At 42.8% G+C, this 21647-nt stretch overlaps 1 protein-coding gene across 1 annotated transcript; it reads right to left on the reverse strand.

Annotated features, from left to right (window-relative positions):
- Positions 1-348: 348 nt before the first annotated feature.
- On the reverse strand, positions 349-21445 carry mthfd1b (methylenetetrahydrofolate dehydrogenase (NADP+ dependent) 1b). Its single transcript, XM_023994660.2, has 28 exons — positions 21176-21445; positions 14136-14220; positions 13700-13759; positions 13345-13398; positions 13077-13213; positions 11624-11724; positions 11381-11517; positions 11020-11131; positions 10719-10846; positions 9790-9887; positions 9353-9526; positions 9044-9180; positions 8877-8923; positions 7740-7847; positions 7538-7612; positions 7334-7436; positions 6941-7017; positions 6707-6847; positions 6513-6581; positions 5938-6049; positions 5700-5839; positions 4309-4350; positions 2044-2144; positions 1778-1955; positions 1297-1404; positions 930-1082; positions 666-778; positions 349-533 (listed from the first exon to the last, which is right to left on the reverse strand). Exons 1-27 carry the CDS (start codon positions 21211-21213, stop codon positions 689-691), a joined length of 2805 nt encoding a protein of 934 aa, XP_023850428.1. The 5' UTR covers positions 21214-21445; the 3' UTR covers positions 349-533; positions 666-688.
- Between the last annotated feature and the right edge of the window lie 202 nt (positions 21446-21647).

Genomic DNA, 21647 nt, shown 5'->3' on the forward strand with positions numbered 1-21647 from the left:
CGCGCCATTTTCCCTACACGTGGGCCAGCACCCTAGCAATTCGAGTTCTAGCCAATTAGCTTCAGCCCCTCACATTTGAGCAACAGCTAGCAAGAGGCCTGCCCAGTGTTATCAGATGAGTTTGCAGGGTGGGCCCAATGGCTCAGTGGACACGAGAGAGCAATGACGTGGTGCACATGTGACAGTACACATTTTTCAGGGACTACTTTTGTCTCGTGAGTGCTACTTTCAGAGCTACTGGCAAAAAAGTATACAAAAAGGTACCGGAGAATCTTTTTAAATGAATGTAAACAGGCAATTTCCCCCCCATCTAGAATTTAATACAGAATAATATCAGAGGACAAACTGTTTCTTAATTAAGTTTCTTTATTTTACCCTTCAGTGACCATGGGCAGAGAAAATGTACTATTGACAGATGTCAGCGACAGTGAAAAATACAGGACATTATTGACAAGGGAGGGAAGCGCTTCCAGTTACTACTCCATCACATTTCATTAGGCCTTGTTTTGGGGGCTGCAGACCACAGATCACCTCTGTTAATGGGAAGATAAAGATAGAGCAACAGAGAGAAAAATAACAAGAATCATTACAGACATCAACCATATCTGTATGCTTGTATGGGTTGTTGCATCATTTGTATAGCTGTAATGTAGCGGATTCCTTACCGTTAAACAGGGTGGAGCCCTTCTTAGAAGAGTCCATTGACCTGCTCAGTCTCAGGGTCTAGGTCAATGTCATAGAAACAGGGCCTTGTGGGCAGCCCTGGAATTGTGGGCATCTAGGATGGGGCCAAAAAAGGAATAAACTGTACTAGTACTTTGTGTCCTCTGATCAAGAGATTGATTTGACTCTTCATTGATTCAGTTGATTTTCTGTTGAGATTATGGATATTTTAAATACAGTTATTCTCCAGGCCAGTGCTTTCTTACCGTGCCAACAAGAGGGTAGAGGAACCCAGCACCCACACTGGCACGGATGTCTCTGATGGGCAGGACGAAACCTGTGGGCACGCCCTTCTTATCCGCCTCGTGGGACAGGGACAGGTGGGTCTTTGCCATGCAGATGGGCAGATTCCCAAAGCCCTGACCAAAACAAATATGGCGTTCATTGAAAGGAGAGTAAAACCTCAAATAGAAATGTGAACCCTCCAGACTGTTTTCTTGAACCTTCAAAGTAAAGGTTGAAAATGTGCTCCAGAAATCAATGAGTAGTGTGCTACAAACAAATAGGTTCTATACAAAGCATGTAAACAAAGAACCGTCTCCATAAAACACCTTAGTCTCATAGCTATTGTACCTGTTTGGTGTAGAGCTCCACCTTGTGCTGGGCATCTGGCAGCAGCTCTATATCATCAGCCCCATAGATCTTCTGAGCAATGATCCGGATCTTATCCGCAATGGGCAGCTACAAGCAATTCAGACAGACAAAAATACACATACGTACAACATATGAGTACCATAGAACTGGTTCAGGTCATCTACACTGATTCTCCAACATGTTTAAATGTAATGCAAGCATTTGCAACAGTACCAGCAGTACATGAGGAGAAAGATTAAGTTATACTATTCTGGGAAATCACTTGATGTATAAATATTATAATCAAAACAGTCATCTACGTCTCAGAAGTAAATCAGTGATTTATTTCATCTACAGACATGACAAGAATGATGAGATGAATGGAAGAAAAATTATAGATTTCCTGAGCAGGATGAAATCAATGCATCCATGTCATATAGTGAAAAACAAGGTCTTTGACTGAGGCCGACGCTCGCTTTACCTCCACATCATAGAGGAACTTGAAGTCACTGGGGGCCTCAGAAGCCCTCTGCACAGCCTGTCCCAGGGCCACGGCACCAGCACCCCCTTCAGCCCAGTGAGAGCAGCGCACCGCATCAAAGGCCCCCACTTCCTTGGCCAGGGTGCAGATCAGGTCCAGCTCTGATTCAGTGTCCGTCCTGCAGTCAGGGAGACACAGGTCAGAGGTCAAAACACTGGACAAGAGGGGTAAAATAGTTTCAGATGCTCACCATGAATAGGACTTACTTGAAAGCGTTGACGGCCACTACCACTGGCACTCCAAAATGCATGGCATTCTCCACTTGTTTCCTCATGTTACTGCAGCCCTTCTCCAGCAGCTCAAGGTTCTACACAGAAACACACAAAAGTTTTAGAATTTTTTATATACAGCTATTATATAATATACTGCGTACAGTCTGGCTTTGTAGAGACACCCGAGAGGGAGTTGAGTGGAGCTATTTTATACTCACATCAATGATCACATGTAGCCAGTAGGTATTGGGCAATGGTCCATGTAAAATCAAGAGAGCATGTGAACTGGACCTAATTGCACTGCATAATGGATGAGCCTGTGTAGTTCAGCTCAACTAATTGCATCAGATGAGAATTGTGTCACAAGACACAAAGCAAATACAACGCACATGCTCTTGATGCCTTCTAATGAAGTCTTACGACTAGGGCGCTTACAGTGACCGTATTACAGCCACATGATAATGGTCCATTCTAAATCAAAACAAATTTCACACAAACTAAATAATATATGTAAAGACAAGATTAAATCAAGAATAGTGTGATGGTTGAAAATATTAGCCTATCACTTGTGAATGATGCCCATCTTAAGGAAGACAGCACATGCTTTTTGTCTCCTACTTTTTCAAATCATAGTCGCACACCTCATATAGCCTAGCCCATAGGCCTATGTTTTGGTAAGGTTGATATCACAACTAAAGTGACCAAATAACTTCTTAAAATGAAGCACATTAATCCGCTTTACAACGGGTGTAGAGCCTAACTGATATACATACGCAGCGCGTGAGTTTCAAGTTTGGGGAAGTTCATTTTCAATGTAAAAATGCACCTTAATAATAAAAGCATTACATGCATAATCGCATTTGTGGTCACTTTTGAGAATGGTGTTTTCCTGCTAATGGAACATTCCCGCTTATAGCCTACTGCAGTGTGTGCATTGCTGCACTTATGTGAAAAAATAACCAAATAGTTCAACATTTTAAGCTAAACCTGCTCATCTATTGAGTCAGGCTCATTGCTTAAAACAGTTTTTTTGATGCTAGTGGTTGTATTAATTCGGGATCTATCACATCCCACAACTGCCCTAAAATATGTTTGGAATATTTATTTATCGCACAGAATAAAGTAAACTTTTGTACAATAGGGGATAGTAGATTGACATGGGCTATGGCTTTTGCTGTTCGCTAGGCCTACTCATCTTGTTGGCTGACGAAAAGTAAATGTGGACAGTTCTTCCAATATGCACCTCGGAATTGGATGATGTGCGCAGTTGCATCCCGGATGTGTCTGTCTTTACTTGTAGCCTGTGAGAAAGGCCTGATCATGTGAATGAGAGCCATGTGAGTGAGAGGTGCTTCGGCATGCAGCTGGGAGAATGGAATTATTATATTCAGCCCAAGCGCACAACGGCCACAAAAGGCATGGATTTTTTAAGGGGGCATTAGGGCCACACAAAGGGGATGCAGCCGGGAAATTCGAGGCATTATCAAGTGCTTGTCAAATTGTGAATGAGAGACTGATGAAGTGTGAACAGCCTGCGCAAAAAAACAAAGCAGAGCTCATGCCTTGCATGCAAATTCTTTCAAATCATTAGTCACATCATGCAGCCTAAGAATGAATTAAAAATCTAGCCCATAACTAAAGTTACATAAATAACTCTAAATTAAGCATATAGGAGTACCTGTTTCTTTGTTAACCGCGCAACACAGAATTGCCGCGTGTGCGGACTCCCTCAAATTGTTCGGAGAAAATATCCTTCCTATTTTATTCAGCTATGTTCAATTGTATTCTGATTACTATAAATAATGCCATTGAATTCTAAGCAAATCTTGTCTGCTAAATGAACTAGCGTAGCCCTCAGAATTATGGCATAGCCAGATCACGGCCTAACATAAGGACAACTCATGCTATACTGTTCTTCTGGTGTAGGCTATATTACATGGATTTATTATACTTTTTAAAATGTAGATGTTCCAAAAGGTCTGCATCAGTGGCTTGTAGGTTATGTGTGGAAGCCAGCAGATGCTAAATGTGTTTATGTTAATTAACGGTCAATTACTATGACCGGCTGACAATTTCATGACCGCCACAGCTCTACYTAAAACCAACTTGTGCAGAGGATGAGCAATATGCCATTAACAGAACATTATCATAAAAGGTAAGTGGTACATTTAGGATGGCTGCTCTTTCCCTGATGTGATGCGGTGTAAAAGGGGTGGGGCTGAAGTGAGAGTGAGGGTGAGGCGCAGAGAAGTGTCTTACCTCTTCCACATATTCTTTGGGCAGGGCCATCCCAGCAGTAACCTGGATCAAAGGAGAAAGATCAGTCAAAAAGCTATCAAATTACTAACCTAGAACAAACAATAAGGGGCTGTATCCCTATTTCCTGTCCAAGGACATGAAACATACTAGTGTTCGTGGGGATAGAGCTAAAGCAGCAGAATGACAGGTCTTCCTGTGTGACCTCCAAGCAGGAAATTGAATTACATTCTTAGCAGTGCACCTGCATTGATTGAAGCGGGATAGGACATTCTATAGGAGAGAATATATACACTACCGTTCAAAAGTTTGGGGTCACTTAGAAATGTCCTTGTTTTTGAAAGAAAAGCAAATAACATCAAATTGATCAGAAATACAGTGTAGACATTGTTAATGTTGCAAATGACTATTGTAGCTAGAAACGGCAGATTTTTTAATGGAATATCTACATAGGCGTACAGAGGCCTATTATCAGCAACCATCACTCCTGTGTTCCAATGGCACGTTGTGTTAGCTAATCCAAGTTTTATAATTTTAGAAGGCTAATTGATCCTTAGAAAACCCTTTTGCAATGATGTTAGCACAGCTGAAAACTGTTGTTCTGATTAAAGAAGCAATAAAACTGGCCTTCTTTAGACTAGTTAAGTATCTGTGAGCATCAGCATTTGTGGGTTCGATTACAGGCTCAAAATGGCCAGAAACAAGGACCTTTCTTCTGAAACTCGTCAGTCCATTTTTGTTCTGAGAAATTAAGGCTATTCCATGCGAGAAATTGCCAAGAAACTGAAGATCTTGTACAACGGTGTACTACTCCCTTCACAGAATAGCGCAAACTGGCTCTAACCAGAATAGAAAGAGGAGTGGGAGGCCCGGTGCACAACTGAGCAAGAGGACAAGTACATTAGAGTGTCTAGTTTGAGAAACGGACACCTCACAAGTCCTCAACTGGCAGCTTCATTGAATAGTACCCGCAAAACACCAGTCTCAACGTCAACAGTGAAGAGGCGACTCCGGGATGCTGGCCTTCTTTGCAAAATGGAATATTTCCAGCTACAATAGTAATTTACAACATCTACACTGTATTTCTGATCAATATGATGTTATTTWAAAAATGGACAAAAAAAGTGTGCTTTTCTTTAAAAAAACAAGGACATTTAAGTGACCCCAAACTTTTGAACGGTATATATGACATTAATACGTGAACATTCTCTAGGTTGATCTGATGATTATAATTGACTACACTGAGCAACCGCTACTCTTCTTTTGAGGGGGCAAAACCTGCCCTTTAATTGTTTTTTCTGAAGCAGTCTTTCTGAAAGCTGCCCATTGGCACCACCATTAGAACAAGAGTAGAAAGATTTCAAAGACCTCCAGTAAACTATGCAGTCACTCACCGTTGGCCCACCTCCATGCATCTTCAGAGCTCGGACGGTGGCCACCAGCACCACCACGTGAGGCCGCAGGCCGGAGTAGCGGCATTTGATGTTGAAGAATTTCTCCATGCCGATGTCAGCGCCGAACCCAGCCTCAGTCACTGTCCCATGAGAGAAACAACCAACACTCACATTACAAGAGGTGTTCATAGTTTTGTTTCTTGTCAAGGGAGAGGCTGTGTGTTTCAGCTCCACTTACCCACAAATCCCTCCGGGCCGACCAGCTTCAGGGCTATCTTATCAGCCAGGATGGAAGAGTTGCCGTGGGCGATGTTGGCGAAAGGTCCGGCGTGGACGAACACGGGGGTTCCCTGTAGAGAAACTCCTCTCAATCATCCAGCAGCAGAACACACACTCAGCCAGTAGCAATGTCACCACTCTGACTCAAAGAAGTCAAGTCTACCACATCAAACACCATAGACTCAGAATCACATATCTGCAGTCAACAAACTTAGTTCTAGGCTTTGGAATATCTGTTGATTTGATGCAAATAGATTAGCTACTTTGTACCCAATCCTGCCTCAGAACTTCTCAAAGAGAAACAGGGGATTAGTAACTAAACTAAAAACAGCCACAAGCACACGCTATCTGTCTTCTCCAGACTGTGTCATCACTGCTCCGTGAGAACATAGGAAGCTTCACATCCACACTACCCTAACCAATTAAAGAATCTGAAACCCATTTTCCCACATGGCTTTGCTTCCCTCTCCAGTTGCCAGGCCTGTACAGTTCCACCCTGAGGAGTTCCCTCCCTCCCTTCCCTGCCCCACCCACCTCCAGAGTCTGCATCAAGTTGGGCTTGATGGCATCCCTCATCAGCACAGTCAGGGCTCCACTCACACCCTGCACACAGAGGGAACAATGAAATGGTGAGAATCTTTTAAGGCCAGAATCAACAAGCACTCATCACAAACCTCAACTGTCTATGTGTTGGTTGACAGTGTGAGAGGGAGACTAGGGCCACCTACCAGGTCCTCTGTGGTGATGGGCTGCCCACTGCGGCTGGTTGCCACCACCATCTTGGCCAGGCGCTGGCGCATGTCCTTCAGGCTGCTGGTGAGAGCCAGCACAGCCATGATCTCACTGGCCACCGTGATGCTGAACTGAGCCTGGGGGAGGAGGACAGAACAAGAGTCAACAGCAGTATCAGTGGGTGACTAACTAATGGAAGAAAAGCATGTGTACTATGAACTTTTACATACCTCCCTAGTGTGTCCCTTCTCAGTCGGCGATTGGCCAATGGTGATCTTCCTCAGGAAACGATCATTGGTGTCTAACACTGAAATGACACAAAGACCCATTAAAACACTGTTCTACATCTCAACACTGACATGTCATAGAATAGCAGGGCTCTCCAACCCGGTTTCTGGAGAGCTACCCTCCTGTACGTTTTCGCTCCAACCCCAGTTGTAACTAACCAGGTTCAGCTTATCAACCAGCTAACCATTACAATCAGGTGTGTGGATTAGGGTAGGAGTGAAAACCTACAGGACTGTAGCTCTCCAGGAGCAGGGTTGGAGAGCCCTGTAGTATAGTATACATTATACACAACAGTCAGGCCACTCAGGGTACATATCCAGTACAGTCTTCAGTACCTCTGTGCCAGGTGATGGAGTCAGGGTCCATGTCTAGTCGGGCAAAGCGGGTTATCTCCTCCTCGGTCAGAGTGGTGGGGTCAGTCTTCTCAATGCCCAGTCTCTACAGGGATCACATACAGAGACAATAGTAGAGAAATTCCCTCCCTAAGACAGTCAAGATAATAATGGCATTGTCATCCACGGATACAATTGAGTTTGTACCTTTAGTCTGTTTATCTGGATGGGGGAGAATGTCCTCTGACCTCCACTAAGAGGGACCAGACGGTTATATAAAGCCTGTGGGAGAGGGAATGAGTGAGAAAGATAAGAAATGGACCGACACACACATTAATCAAACATGGAATACCACCTTGTGCAGCGCAATCTTTCTCAAGAACAGATGTCAGCAACCGAGAGTGTTCACCTTGTCTGTTTGGGTGGCTTCATGGAACAGACGGGCGTCTATGGCGGCCGCCACCAGGTTGTTGGCAGCTGTGATGGCGTGGATATCTCCAGTGAGGTGGAGGTTGAACTGAAATCATAATTAAACCATATGGTCAAATAGAGCTTTATTTTTTTTATTTCACCAGGTAGGCTAGTTGAGAACAAGTTCTCATTTGCAACTGCGACCTGGCCAAGATAAAGCATAGCAATTTGACACATACAACAACACAGAGTTACACATGGAATAAACAAACATACAGTCAATAATACAGTAGAAAAATAAGTCTATATACAATGTGAGCAAATGAGGTGAGATAAGGGAGGTAAAGGCAAAAAAAGGCCATGGTGGCGAGGTAAATACAATATAGCAAGTAAAACACTGGAATGGTAGATTTGGAGTGGAAGAACGTGCAAAGTAGAAATAGAAATAATGGTGCGCAAAGGAGCAAAATAAATAAATAAATACAGTAGGGGAAGAGGTAGTTGTTTGAGCTAAATTATAGACGGGCTATGTACAGGTGCAGTAATCTGTGAGCTGCTCCGACAGCTGGTGCTTAACGCTAGTGAGGGAGATATGAGTCTCCAGCTTCAGAGATTTTTGCAGTTCGTTCCAGTCATTGGCAGCAGAGAACTGGAAGGAAAGACAACCAAAGGAGGAATTGGCTTTGGGGGTGACCAATGAGATATACCTGCTGGAGCACGTGCTACGAGTGGGTGCTGCTATGGTGACCAGTGAGCTGAGATAAGGCGGGGCTTTACCTAGCAGAGACTTGTAGATAGTGGGTTTGGCGATGAGTATGAAGCGAGGGCCTACCAACGAGAGCGTACAGGTCGCAATGGTGGTTAGTGTATGGGGCTTTGGTGACAAAACGGATGGCACTGTGATAGACTGCATCCAGTTTGTTGAGTAGAGTGTTGGAGGCTATTTTATAGATGACATCACCGAAGTCGAGGATCAGTAGGATGGTCAGTTTTACGAGGGTATGTTTGGCAGCATGTGTGAAGGATGCTTTGTTGCGATATAGGAAGACGATTCTAGATGTAATTTTTTTTATACCGAAACCCCTTCCTGAATGATCAATGTCTGGAACAGAATGGAAATCATTCAGTGCTGTACCTCCTCCATGGGAATTACTTGAGAATATCCACCTCCAGCAGCACCTCCTGTAGATAGAACATTCCAGGCATTTAGCATTGATAACAACTGAGCATTGATAAAGCCTTACATTTTCACACAAAAGGCATCCAACCAGTCAGTAAAAGGCAGCATCACTCAGTGCTCACCTTTGATTCCGAAGGTGGGGCCTTGGGAGGGCTGGCGGACACAGGCGAAGACATTGAGCTTCATGTGAGCCCCCAGAGCCTGGACCAGTCCTATGGTGGTGGTGCTCTTTCCCTCTCCCAGTGGGGTGGGGGTGATTCTAGAGGTACAGACAACATTAACACTGGTGTGAAACATTTCCGAGAGCATAATAGATAATCAATCTTGATAAATGAAGAGTTCTGTACCAGGCCACTGTAGCGAAAAGGAGCACATTTTCCATGTTACATCTACAACACAACAAGAACAAAAGTTTATTGTACAGAGCATACCCAGTGACCACCACGTATTTCCCATCAGGCTGTGCCCGCAGGCGATTGATGATGTCCAGCTGCACCTTGGCCTTGGTCTTCCCATAGAGCTCCACCTCGTCCGACAGCAGCCCCACCTCCGTGGCCAGTCGGTCGATGGGCTTGGGCACGATGGAACGCGAGATCACAATGTCACTGAGGGCCACAGTCAGGTCACACATTTATTCAGCAGTAACAGCAGACAGGAAATGTCATGCAAGTCTCTGAGGCCCAAATTTATGGCTTTCAAACATGAAGTAGAGAACCAAAATTAGACTAGAGCCCCTACTTTAGTGGAAGGTTGAATTATTCAGCAACATTACTGAGGAGTATTAAAAGTAAGAAAAATCACTAAACGACTAGAAGATAAAGTGATTCCACATCAGAGGGAAAGGTATGCAGAGGATGAGGGGACAAACCTTGGCACAGGCTTCTGCAGGATGAGCTTGGTGTAGGTGATGCTCCACTTGCCTGGCTGGTGAGACTCCAGGAAGCGCTTGGCACTTAGCACTGTGTTCTGGAGATGAAGAGAAACAACAAAGCACACAGCCAATGAAAAGCTCAGTTTACACATTTAGATTGTATTTATTATGGATCCCAATTAGCTGCTGCCTTCTTCCTGGGGTCCAGCAAAAATAAGGCAGTTATATACATTACACAGAAGACTTTACAACACATTAAGTGTGCGCCCTCAGGCCACTACTCTACAACAACAAATCCATGTGTACGTGTGAGTATAGTGCGCATGTGTGTATAGATTGGAATTTGTACCAAACTCAAAAGACAATTCGCTTCTATGGTTATGCCTTATAGACAAAAGCCATTCATTCTCACTGAATGTGCTCTGCGCAACTGTGGATTGCACAGTGCCATAAAAGTGAATAAAACATTGCTTTCCATTCATTTATGTCGTTAGAATTCCATTACCTCAGAGGATTACCAGACAGAAACAAATGAGTGTCTGAAATAACACCTTATCTACTACAAAATTCTCCACATTCAGTTTAACGGAGTCCGTCTTTGCCATGATGTCATGCTGCGTAAACAGTTGAGTGAATGGCATTGATGAGGTCACAGGACAGGGAGCTGCTCCATCACAAATAAATACCACTTTTCCACTGAAATATGAATTTCTCACAGGATGAATTTTGGAGGTGGTGTGGTTTGTGTGATTACTAGTAGGGATGCCACTGCCTTTGTGCTGGAGGTGGATCGGTAAGCTACACTCACGTGATGAGTAACCTTGCCTAAGATCTGTGGACTTGTTTTCCTAAGCCTTAGCTTGGTGGGCTAACTTATAAGGTATACAGACAACCGCCGTGTTCAATTCCCAGTTGTTCCCAACTACCTGCATGAGCATGGCCACAGTCATGGGCCCCACTCCTCCTGGTACTGGAGTGATGAAGCCAGCCTGCTCCTTAACAGAGGAGTAGTGCACATCCCCCACCACACGCTTCCCACTGGGCCGCGTCTCATCTGAGGAGCACAGAGAGGAACCATGCCGTCAACACAAGCACCCCTAAATGTTACCCATAAAGAGAAGTACCAGCTCCATGGAGAACCGATGATTCACTCCATGTTTAGCTCACTTTTATTCTAAAAAAAAAGTACTTGTCAAAATGGAATCCAATGGAGGGGACCATACTAACCTGGGATGTGATTAATGCCGCAGTCGATGACCACCGCTCCCTTCTTCACCCAATCCCCCTTCACCATCTCTGCTTTCCCAATCCCAACCACCAAAATGTCTGCTCTGCCCACCTGGAAAGAGAGGGGACTGGATGGATCTCCTCACTATACTAGTTTGTTTCGTGGCACAAGTCTATCAATCTAATAAACAGTAGTGCTCCGGTATGTGGGATCTGTATGTGACATGTCATCTACCTGTATACATCATCATGACGAGTTGCCTGTAGTACATGTTTATATGGATAGGAACTGCCTGTATATATGGTTGAGAGTGTTTTCATGTTCTGAGTGAGCGTGTGACATGTCCTGGGCTTGGGTTACCTCAGCAGCGAGGTCAGCAGTCTTTGAATGGCAGGTTGTCACGGTAGCGTGGTTCCACAGCAGTAGGTCATGCATGGGCGCGCCCACAATCTTACTGCGGCCAATCACCACAGCTCTCTTCCCGGCCACAGAAACACCTGCACAGATGCACTGCAGTGTCAATCATTAAATTGAGCACTTCTACATATTAAGTAATTCAGCTCATTAGCATTGGCTCATAACTAGTTTCTCTGCTGTACCCACCAGTCTGTCTGATGAGCTCCATGCAGCCGTTAGGAGTACAGGGGATGAAACAGTCACCCAAGTCCCCCCGGGACAGCTTCCCAGCATTTATACTGGTCAGACTAGGAACACACACACAGAGTACACTCATGAGCATGAGCATCCAGTTTCTAACCAATAAGAGTTAGTCATACTTTCACGTACTATATACACACACAACTCCTTCTGATGGTACATTGTATTTCCTAGAATGCCTTCTTTCATTTCCCCTTTCCAACATTGTCTCCCTAACAAGCTACGCATGATTAAAACCCTCAGAAAAAAAATCTGTACTCTTTTGAGATGAGACGACATAAATCAATGTCCTCATCATTAGTACACTGGTTAGAATTCAGGCCCTGTCTTTTTAACAGGCCCAGCTAAGTGCAGTACAGAAGCTCCTTTACTGGTCTCTCAGTAAGTCCAGAGAACAATCTGAATCAATAGAGTCAATTAGAGGAGCAAGAGATTAATGGAGCTTCCTAAACACCAAGACAAAAGGCCTGCATCCTTTAAACACACAGCCTGTATCAGCATCACTGTCCAATAAACACAATATATTCATGGCTCACACTACACAAATGGAACTAGAACACTTCCAGAATGGCAAAATGGTTTCACTAACCACATTTCCATACAGTTTATGCGAGTRAAGTCATACCAGATTTTTAAAATGTATTACAACAGCTGTGTTGGAAACAGGAAGTTTCGTTACAATTTAATAAATGCAGACAGTTAATTTGTTCGTTCGACATGGTGGGATCTTTTTGTGTCTGTAAAATTAATTATGCAAGAAATGGCAGTGGAAATTCCATTATGCGCAAATATTGATATAAAAACAATCATATCGCAGTAAACTTGGAGTCAATGGACGGTATGGTGTGTGGTCCTCCCACTACGACTTGGGAAACCATGCAGTTCATTAGGCTACAGATTAAATAAATTGTGATGAACTTCACAGAGTGGTGAAAGTGCAGTGATCTTGATGCTCCTTTCCAATAAATATCGAGGGTCTGATTGTGGTTAAATGATGATCGATGCTTGACAACAAAAAATATTCCTGCTCTTATCCATAATAATCTCATTATGTAGACTAGCCTACCTGCACTGTATCTGCGAATTGTTGGCTAGAGCACATGTTCCAAGACCAGAGTATGTACGTTTGCTATTTAACGCAACAGTTTGAGACAAAACTACATCGGTAGAGTTCAAAATGCAATGGAAACACAATGAACTTCAGATTTTCATTCAGTACAAATCATAAGCGAAAAAGTACATTTTGGGTGCACTAAGTTGCACTGATTTGTATCTGCAACAAGTCAGTTTGGTGGAAACACCACCGGTAGGAAAACGTGCATATTTTCTTTATGCAGATTTTAGAATATTCACATGAAAATCTGTAAACTGGTCACACAAAACACATCTCAGGGCTCACCCATCCACATCCTTCTCTGGGGCCACAGCGTTGGTCACCTTCTCAGTATCTATTTTGTGGATGGAGTCCAGAGGCAGCTGAACGATGAGGCCATGGATAGCAGAGTTCTCATTCACCTCCATAATGCTGTGCAGCACCTACAGAGTGATGGGGTGTGTAAAAGAGTGGGAGGGAAAGAAAGCTATAGAGAGAGAATGACAGACAAACAGAGTGCCAGAAAGAGGCCTGCAGAGACCACCAAGTTAACCCCCTCAGGATCCCTCCTCACCTCATCCTCTGTGGCAGTCTTGGGGAGCCTCAGGTGTGTGGCATTAATTCCAATCTACAGTAGGCACAAGAAAAACGGAGTTTAAAGGGATACTTCGGGATTTTATCTACTTCCCCAGCGTCAGATGAATTTGTCGATACCATTTTTATGTCTCTGCATCCAGTACGAAGGAAGTTATAGTTTCGCCAGCCAATGCTAACTATCGTAAGCTCAATGACTCGAAGTCTATGGTATCTGGCAAAGTAGATAAAGGGCCATTGCCAAAATCCTGAAGTATCGCTTTAAGAACTGAACAGAGAACAATTTGGAATATGTATGAAACAGGAACGATCACATCAGGCATTCTGTTATTTACCTCAGCTGCTGCTTTCAGCTTCATGCTGATGTAGAGGTTTGAATCATCTCTGTCCCCCACCTGAAAAGTGCACAGCAAAATTGAGAAAATCTGTAGTCTTTGTTTGTTCCAATAATGCTTTTACAAACTAGTCAATAACCAATGTTAGACCATTAATACATTATGTTTCATATTTTAGCTAGCGCCATATAACAGACAAAGTATACGAATGGAATTATCCCTTCCACTCGGAGCTAGTGGTTCTGAATCTGACTGAGGAAAGATATGAGCCAAGGCTATATTCTGTATCCAGAGCACAAATTAGTGAGTCTCAAAATGATACAAAACCCTACCCATTGCCCATTTAAGGAAACAGGCCATTGGGAAAATACTCTACATGGGAAGAATCAGAATCAAGATTTGAACTAGAGCCCTTACAACATATTCTTGCACGTACCTGTAACACAACCAGACCTGGTCGAAAATTAGGGTCCTGCGTCTTCATCTGCGCCACATCCTTCTTCAGCCTCTCCCTTACCTGCCTGTGGACACAAAAGGAGCTGCGGTCAATTTCACAGGGAGAAAGCAGGGGGACAGTTATTCACGGTTAGAACCTGGTTTGTCCTACAGGGATGTGGTGTGCCCAGAGACCTCTGAAGCCATGGACCTCCACCCTTCAACCGTCCACATGGCACCTTGGAGCATCCAAGAGTTGGGGTGCAGCATGACTACCAGCTGAGAGACAACTACAGGGGTATGGAAGAGAGCACCCCCAGGAATGCAATGCTGGGAAGGAGCCCTAATGGCACGTAGGGACTCAGGCAATCTTGGGTGTAGTTGGCCATTTTGGCGTGGGAGAGACCGCAATGTACTACGCAACAACTTTAGAACTCCTTGTTAGGGGGCTAGATTGTTACAGCGCAATTCCAAGGTAACAGAACTATGCTGAGACTTATTTTTCACTTTAAAATATATGCCAAACAAAAAAAGATTGATTTCAAAGTTTAACAAACCATACAAATTTGCACAATGACTACTTTGAACAATTTACACAGTAAAGAAATACTGGAAAAACTGTGCAGATGTACAGTATGGTAACAGAATTCAGGTACAATCTCCCTCAGTTTTATTTTGTTACCAAACTTTGTATCTGCACAGTTCTTCCTGTAAATGTGTTTTGTACAATGTTCTGTGGAAATTGTTCAAAGTAGTCCTTGTGCATAGAGTTCTATGGTTTGTTAAACTTTAAAATCAATGTTCTTTCTTTGGTATACATTTAAAGTGAAAAATCTGAGTCTCAGCGTAATTCCGTAACCATGGAATTKCCCTACACTAAGTGATGTCCATGGAAATCCTTCGGCCCACCCAAATGAGGCCATCCGGAAGGGGCATCTCAAGCATTTTCTTGCAACTAAACAGTTACATGAGTGAGTTGAGGGATTTTAGGGTCATCAGCAACTTCTCATGGTCTGGATGCAGACCGCCACAGTAAGACCTCTTGATTCAGTCATAGATGCAACTGAAAACCACAGTGCACAGAGTTGGATGAAGAGATACCAAAGCAAAATGTGTGAGATAAGGGCAAAGCTTTTTCAACCTATCATAGTCGACAACAGATTGGTGTGAGGTAATACATATGTTTTTCTGTGTTTAAAACACCCTCTGGTCTTCAACAAGATCAAATAATGATGTCTTGGAAGGTAATTTAATTGACAGGGACTGAGCAATACAAAATATACAAAGACTAACAAGTTCTTAAACTCACTCATGATTGCAAGATTAAAGTTGGTTTCTTCAACTACTATTGAGAAATCAATGATTTTGTTTGCACATTCTGCACACAATTGAGAATGCCCAATAATCAAGGTAGGCCCTACAGACACATTTCAACATCAGCTACTGCTCAGAACAGTGTTTTTAACAATATGTGCATTTTTAAAGAAAGTTTCTCTAGACCTTTGACCCTGAAAACAACAGTGTTCAATATAAAATAAGGAGTGTCACATGTCAATGCATCATGTGAATAATATTGCCTTCAGAGAGAAACTGATGTATGTCTGGGATTAACACTTTTTACAAGTATTTTTCCACCATGGAGCCAATACTGTTAACACCAGTTTGTATCCACCATTTTAATGAGCATTTGTTTATAGCCTAATAGTTAGGTTATTACTGTGAAACATTACTATAAAATAACTTATACTGTGCTAGGCTCAACTTGTTTTATAACCAAACTGTTACAAAGCACAGGCTAACTATATAGGATCCTATGCTTTCTCTCACACTCATTGATACAAAAGGCTGACTCAATTAAAGCAACTAACAATTTGCTGAACCAGTCAGTCACCAACCCTCAGGTCTCAGACCCTGACAATACTACGGGTTCTCTAGAAATGTTGCAGATAACAGTGGTGGCAACACTAGTCTATATTGTATCAGTACAAGGGAGTTATCTAATCCTTTATCGGTCAACACTGGCCATAAAAGGCCATCAAACAAGTGTTGTACTCTGATCAAGGCCACAGTGTAGTAGTTCCTTTGCAGCTACTCTGCAACAGCCTAGTCCACAGATTACAACAGTACTGCTTTAATGTTACCTCTGAACTGATTTAGGTAATGAACAACACAACTGAACTGATTAAAGAAAAGGATGTAAGTTGAAGAATATGTGGTTTTCGGTCACTCAGCTTGAAATAGGCCTAATTAACTAATGGGTAGTATGAGTTACACAGTTAGAAGAGCACTGGCAGTCGAGTCTTGTGACAAGCATGAGTTGCTGAATAAAAGTCCCTTCAGATATCAAAAGCCATGTTGTCACCTAAAATACTCTTGATAAAACTACATAGTCAGTCAGGTGAGTATCAAGTGGAACTGGACTTAGAACTGTTCAAAACTGAACTGGGTCCGGTTTCCCAAAAGCATCTTAAGGCTAAATTTGTTAGAACCATAGGATCTTATGATGAATTTAGCCTTACGATACCTTTGGGAAACCGGGCCCTGTTCAAAACACTGCTGGGAAACAAATATGGCAAAGATGAGAAACTTTGCTGTTACTTGTTCTATTTTTTTGGGACATTACAAATTAATCTACCCGATGAATCAATTGAAATCAAATGTAGGTAAGTCTTGGAGTACATACAATTCAATAAAGCATATCACTGTTGTTCAATCTGTCCATCCACTGGAGGTCAATATTCACATGAATAAAATAATTGGTCAAAGGCCACATTCCATTACATAATAATGTATCAAGGTTGGGAATAATGTAGCAACCATAAAATGTAGGGCTAGGCGGTAGGTATACCATATTTTACGATATACCAGTATTGATGCACGGAATGGTTTGGGTTTTTACTTCTATAAAAGTATTTGAATGTTTGGTTTGTTAAATGTGATACGCTGTGCGTAACGTCCATTTTTATAGTTTAATTCGCTACTTTAGTCGTCGCTCTTTGTTCTCATTCTCTCTCCATGCCGCTTTCCACAGTCCCGTGTGGCTCAGTTGGTAGAGCATAGCGCTTGCAACGCCAGGGTTGTGGGTTCATTTCCCACGGGGGGACCAGGATGAATATGTATGAACTTTCCAATTTGTAAGTCGCTCTGGATAAGAGCGTCTGCTAAATGACTTAAATGTAAAAATGTAAAACATAGCCCCGCCCCCTGTCACTAAAGGAGCACATTAGTTGTTCCTCGACCACAAGAGACGCTTTCAGTCTATATGGTTAATGCATCACATACAACTGTGTTGATGACAACAATGCTGTTTTCACTTTGCTTCTCAATATACATGAAGTAGCTAACAGAAAACATTAAATGTAGCCAAAGATTATAGGGTCCCCTAGGAATCACTTATCAACCCTTTGGTTCCTACCCTGTCACAATAACTCCTCCCTGGCATTTTCATTAATTGTAATGTCAAATGCCATATTCAAGGTGCCCAGTATTATATTCTTACTTTAGAAAAATCATTCAATTTTCATGATTCCAACAGTTCACCCAAGTGTTTTGCTCTAAATCACAAGTCAAATTGCAATTGCAACATTTAGTTAAAAATAAATACTAGATTGTTTGCTCATATTGTGCAGCCCTACATGGCAGTGTGAAAATGATCTCAAATGAGTGCAGGAAATGTAGAAATCAATGAAAATGCTGAAAGTAATTTTTAGTTTGAACTGATCAGTAAAAAACTATCAGAATGGAGAAACACCCATTTAAATCCATCAGAATGTGTGTGTTGCCATCCTAAGGTCACACACTACTCTTAAAGCAAATGTAGAACTTTTATTATTCAAAAACATAAAATACCATCCATCTATTTTAATACAGTGACATAATATTTTGGCCAAATCACCCACCCCTAATAACAATAGAATGAAACATTCTAGTTCGTGGTACCAACTTTGCCCAGAATGTTTTCACAATATTCCTGTGAAGCTGCAAAACTTACTGCAATATTATTGCCATCTGCATTCATAACCAAGTGAGAAGGTGGTATTTACCACATAGAACTGGAAAATTCCACTTGAACACCCCTCCAACTGGTAATTACTTGTGGGAAACGAATCTATCAAAAATGGATAACATCATTTTCAGCAGTTAAAATGGAACAAAACATTATTWTTTTTAAACAATCTAATATAATGGGGTTTACAAGAATGCTGGCTGTACTTCAGTTAGGAAAGCAAAGGCTAGCTTTTTCAAGCAGAAATTCACATCCTTTAGCTCTAACTCCAAAAAGCTTTGGGACACTAAAGTCCATGGAGAACAAGAGCACCTCCTCCCAGCTGCCCACTGCACTGAGGCTAGGTAACACGGTCACCACTGATAAATCCATGATAATCGAAAATTTCAATAAGCATTTCTCAACGGCTGGCCATGCCTTCCTCCTGGCTACTCCAACCCCGGCCAACAGCTCCCCCCCGCTCCCCTCCCCTGCAGCTACTCGCCCAAGCCTCCCCAGCTTCTCCTTCACCCAAATCCATACAGCAGTTGTTCTGAAAGAGCTGCAAAACCTGGACCCGTACAAATCAGCTACGCTAGACAATCTGGACCCTCGCTTTCTAAAACTATCCGCCACAATTGTTGCAACCCCTATTACCAGCCTGTTCAACCTCTCTTTCGTATCGTCCGAGATCCCTAAAGATTGGAAAGCTGCCACAGTCATCCCCCTCTTCAAAGGGGGTGACACCCTAGACCCAAACTGTTACAGACCTATATCAATCCTGCCCTGCCTATCTAAAGTCTTTGAAAGCCAAGTTAATAAACAGATCACTTGACCATTTCGAATCCCACCGTACCTTTCTCCGCTGTGCAATAGGCTTCCGAGCCGGTCACAGGTGCACCTCAGCCACGCTCAAGGCACTAAACGATATCATAAACGCCATCGATAAAAGACTGTGCAGCCGTCTTCATCGACCTGGCTAAGGCTTTCGACTCTGTCAATCACCGTATTCTTATCGGCAGACTCAATAGCCTTGGTTTTTCTAATGACTGCCTCACCTGGTTCACCAACTACTTTGCAGACAGAGTTCAGTATGTCAAATCGGAGGGCATGTTGTCCAGACCTCTGGCAGTCTCTATGGGGTACCACAGGGTTCAATTCTCAGGCCGACTCTTTTCTCTGTATATATCAATGATGTCGCTCTTGCTGCGGGCGATTCCCTGATCCACCTCTACGCAGACGACACCATTCTGTATACTTCTGCCCTTCCTTGGACACTGTGCTAACTAACCTCCAAACAAGCTTCAATGCCATACAACACTCCTTCCGTGGCCTCCAACTGCTCTTAAACGCTAGTAAAACCAAAGGCATGCTTTTCAACCGTTCGCTGCCTGCACCCGCCCGCCCGACTAGCATCACCACCCTGGACGGTTCCGACCTAGAATATGTGGACAACTATAAATACCAGGTGTCTGGCTAGACTGTAAACACTCCTTCAAGACTCAAATTAAACATCTCCAATCCAAAATCAAATCCAGAATCGGTTTTCTTTTCGCAACAAAGCCTCCTTCACTCACGCCGCCCAAACTTACCCTAGTAAAACTGACTATCCTACCGATCCTCGACTTCTGCGATGTCATTTACAAAATAGCTTCCAATACTCTACTCAGCAAACTGGATGCAGTCTATCACAGTGCCATCCGTTTTGTTACCAAATCACCTTATACCACCCACCACTGCGACCTGTATGCTCTAAATCGGCTGGCCCTCGCTACATATTCGTCGCCAGACCCACCAGCTCCAGGTCATCTATAAGTCTATGCTTGGTAAAGCTCTGCCTTATCTCAGTTCACGATAACAACTCCCACTCGTAGCACTCGCTCCAGCAGGTATATCTCACTGATCATCCCCAAAGCCAACACTCATTTGCCGCCTTTCCTTCCAGTTCTCTGCTGCCAGTGACTGGAACGAATTGCAAAAAGCGCTGAAGTTGGAGACTTTTATTTCCTCACCAACTTTAAACATCAACTATCTGAGCAGCTAACCGATCGCTGCAGCTGTACATACTCCATCTGTAAATAGCCCACCCAATCTACCTACCTCATCCCCATACTGTTTTTATTTACTTTTCTGCTCTTTTGCACACCAGTATCTCTACTTGCACATCATCATCTGCTAAATTGTAATTAATTCGCTCCTATGGCCTATTTATTGCCTACCTCCTCATGCATTTTGCACACACTGTATATAGACTTTCTTTTTTCTACTGTGTCATTGACTTGTTTATTGTGTTATTGGCTTGTTTATTGTTTACTCCATGTGTAACTGTGTTGTTGTCTGTGTCACACTGCTTTGCTTTATCTTGGCCAGGTCGCAGTTGCAAATGAGAACTTGTTCTCAACTAGCCTACCTGGTTAAATAAAGGTGAAATCAAATAAAAAATAAAAAAACTTCAAGTTTATGGTAGACAGCTTGTTGGCCATTAGCCAATCAACGTTTCTCAACTAGTTCAAAGCACGTGAATGCATCCAACTGGCATTTACAACATCAGAACTGGTCATCCACTTTTCCACTTGGTTATGAACGCAGCATTATAGGACGACTTTCCAACTAGTAATTACCAGTTGGAGGGGCGTTCACGTCGACCTCACCAAAATGGATACTGTTGCATTTAGAACTTCATGAGAATGAGAGATAGGATTCTTATGTTTTTTTAGAATCTGATCCAACTTTGTTTGATGTTTGCAATATATTGGGATGAGATTCTACAGAACATCCTGAGAATAGAATGAGGTTGCCAGACCATGCTTGATGCACGTGGCTGTTAACAATCCGAACAATGACCCAATGTCAAAAACATATTCTATTTCTATGGACTGCAACAGAACGTTAGATATGTGACAAAACCTGCCTGCTTCGATGAAGCAATGTTCCTATGGTTAACGTTAGTTTACACAAAATCAACATGGTGCTTTGTTATATCTGTACCATAAATGTGTGCTAGCGAGCAAATTTACAAAAACGTCCAACAGATTAGTTAAAAAATGTACACTTACGCTGAAACTTCTTTTCCACTAATGATTTGGGCTGACATCGTTAGGCTAAACCAGCTCGTCCCCTAAACACAGTTAGCTTGTTATCTTCTTCCCTCTGAGTGTTGATTCTGATTACTTATGGCGGTAGAGCTAGTGTTGTAAATTATATACCGTGCCAGAGTAGCTCAAATCAATAATGCTTGTAAAAAATCCTCAATATGGCCATAAAAACTTCTGAGAATATTAGCACACGTAACTAAAGACGTAGCTAGTACTGGGTGGAGTAATCTGTATGGCTATCAAATTCTGTCAACCCGTCAGAGAACAGTCTGAGTTGGGGGCAGGAATTATTGACCAATCACGAGTCTTAAAATCATGCCAATCCAATACAACCAATAAGAAGACGTAATATGCTTTACACCCCTGTGCGCCCCCTCAAGAGAAGGAGGCAGGAAGGAAAATGTTGAAAGGAAAATGTAATGAAAAGCAAAAA

This window comes from Salvelinus sp. IW2-2015, linkage group LG9, assembly GCF_002910315.2.
Source record: "Salvelinus sp. IW2-2015 linkage group LG9, ASM291031v2, whole genome shotgun sequence".
Lineage (NCBI taxonomy): Eukaryota > Metazoa > Chordata > Actinopteri > Salmoniformes > Salmonidae > Salvelinus > Salvelinus sp. IW2-2015.

Excerpts from the sequence above, each read along its gene's own strand:
- mthfd1b (XM_023994660.2), bottom strand. The coding sequence starts at position 21,213 with ATGTCAGCCCAAATCATTAGTGGAAAAGAAGTTTCAGC. Across the intron at positions 13,399-13,699 it reads AGCTGAAAGCAGCAGCTGAG|ATTGGAATTAATGCCACACA; the intron begins GTAAATAACAGA and ends TGCCTACTGTAG. Across the intron at positions 6,050-6,512 it reads ACTTGATGCAGACTCTGGAG|GGAACCCCCGTGTTCGTCCA; the intron begins GTGGGTGGGGCA and ends GTTTCTCTACAG.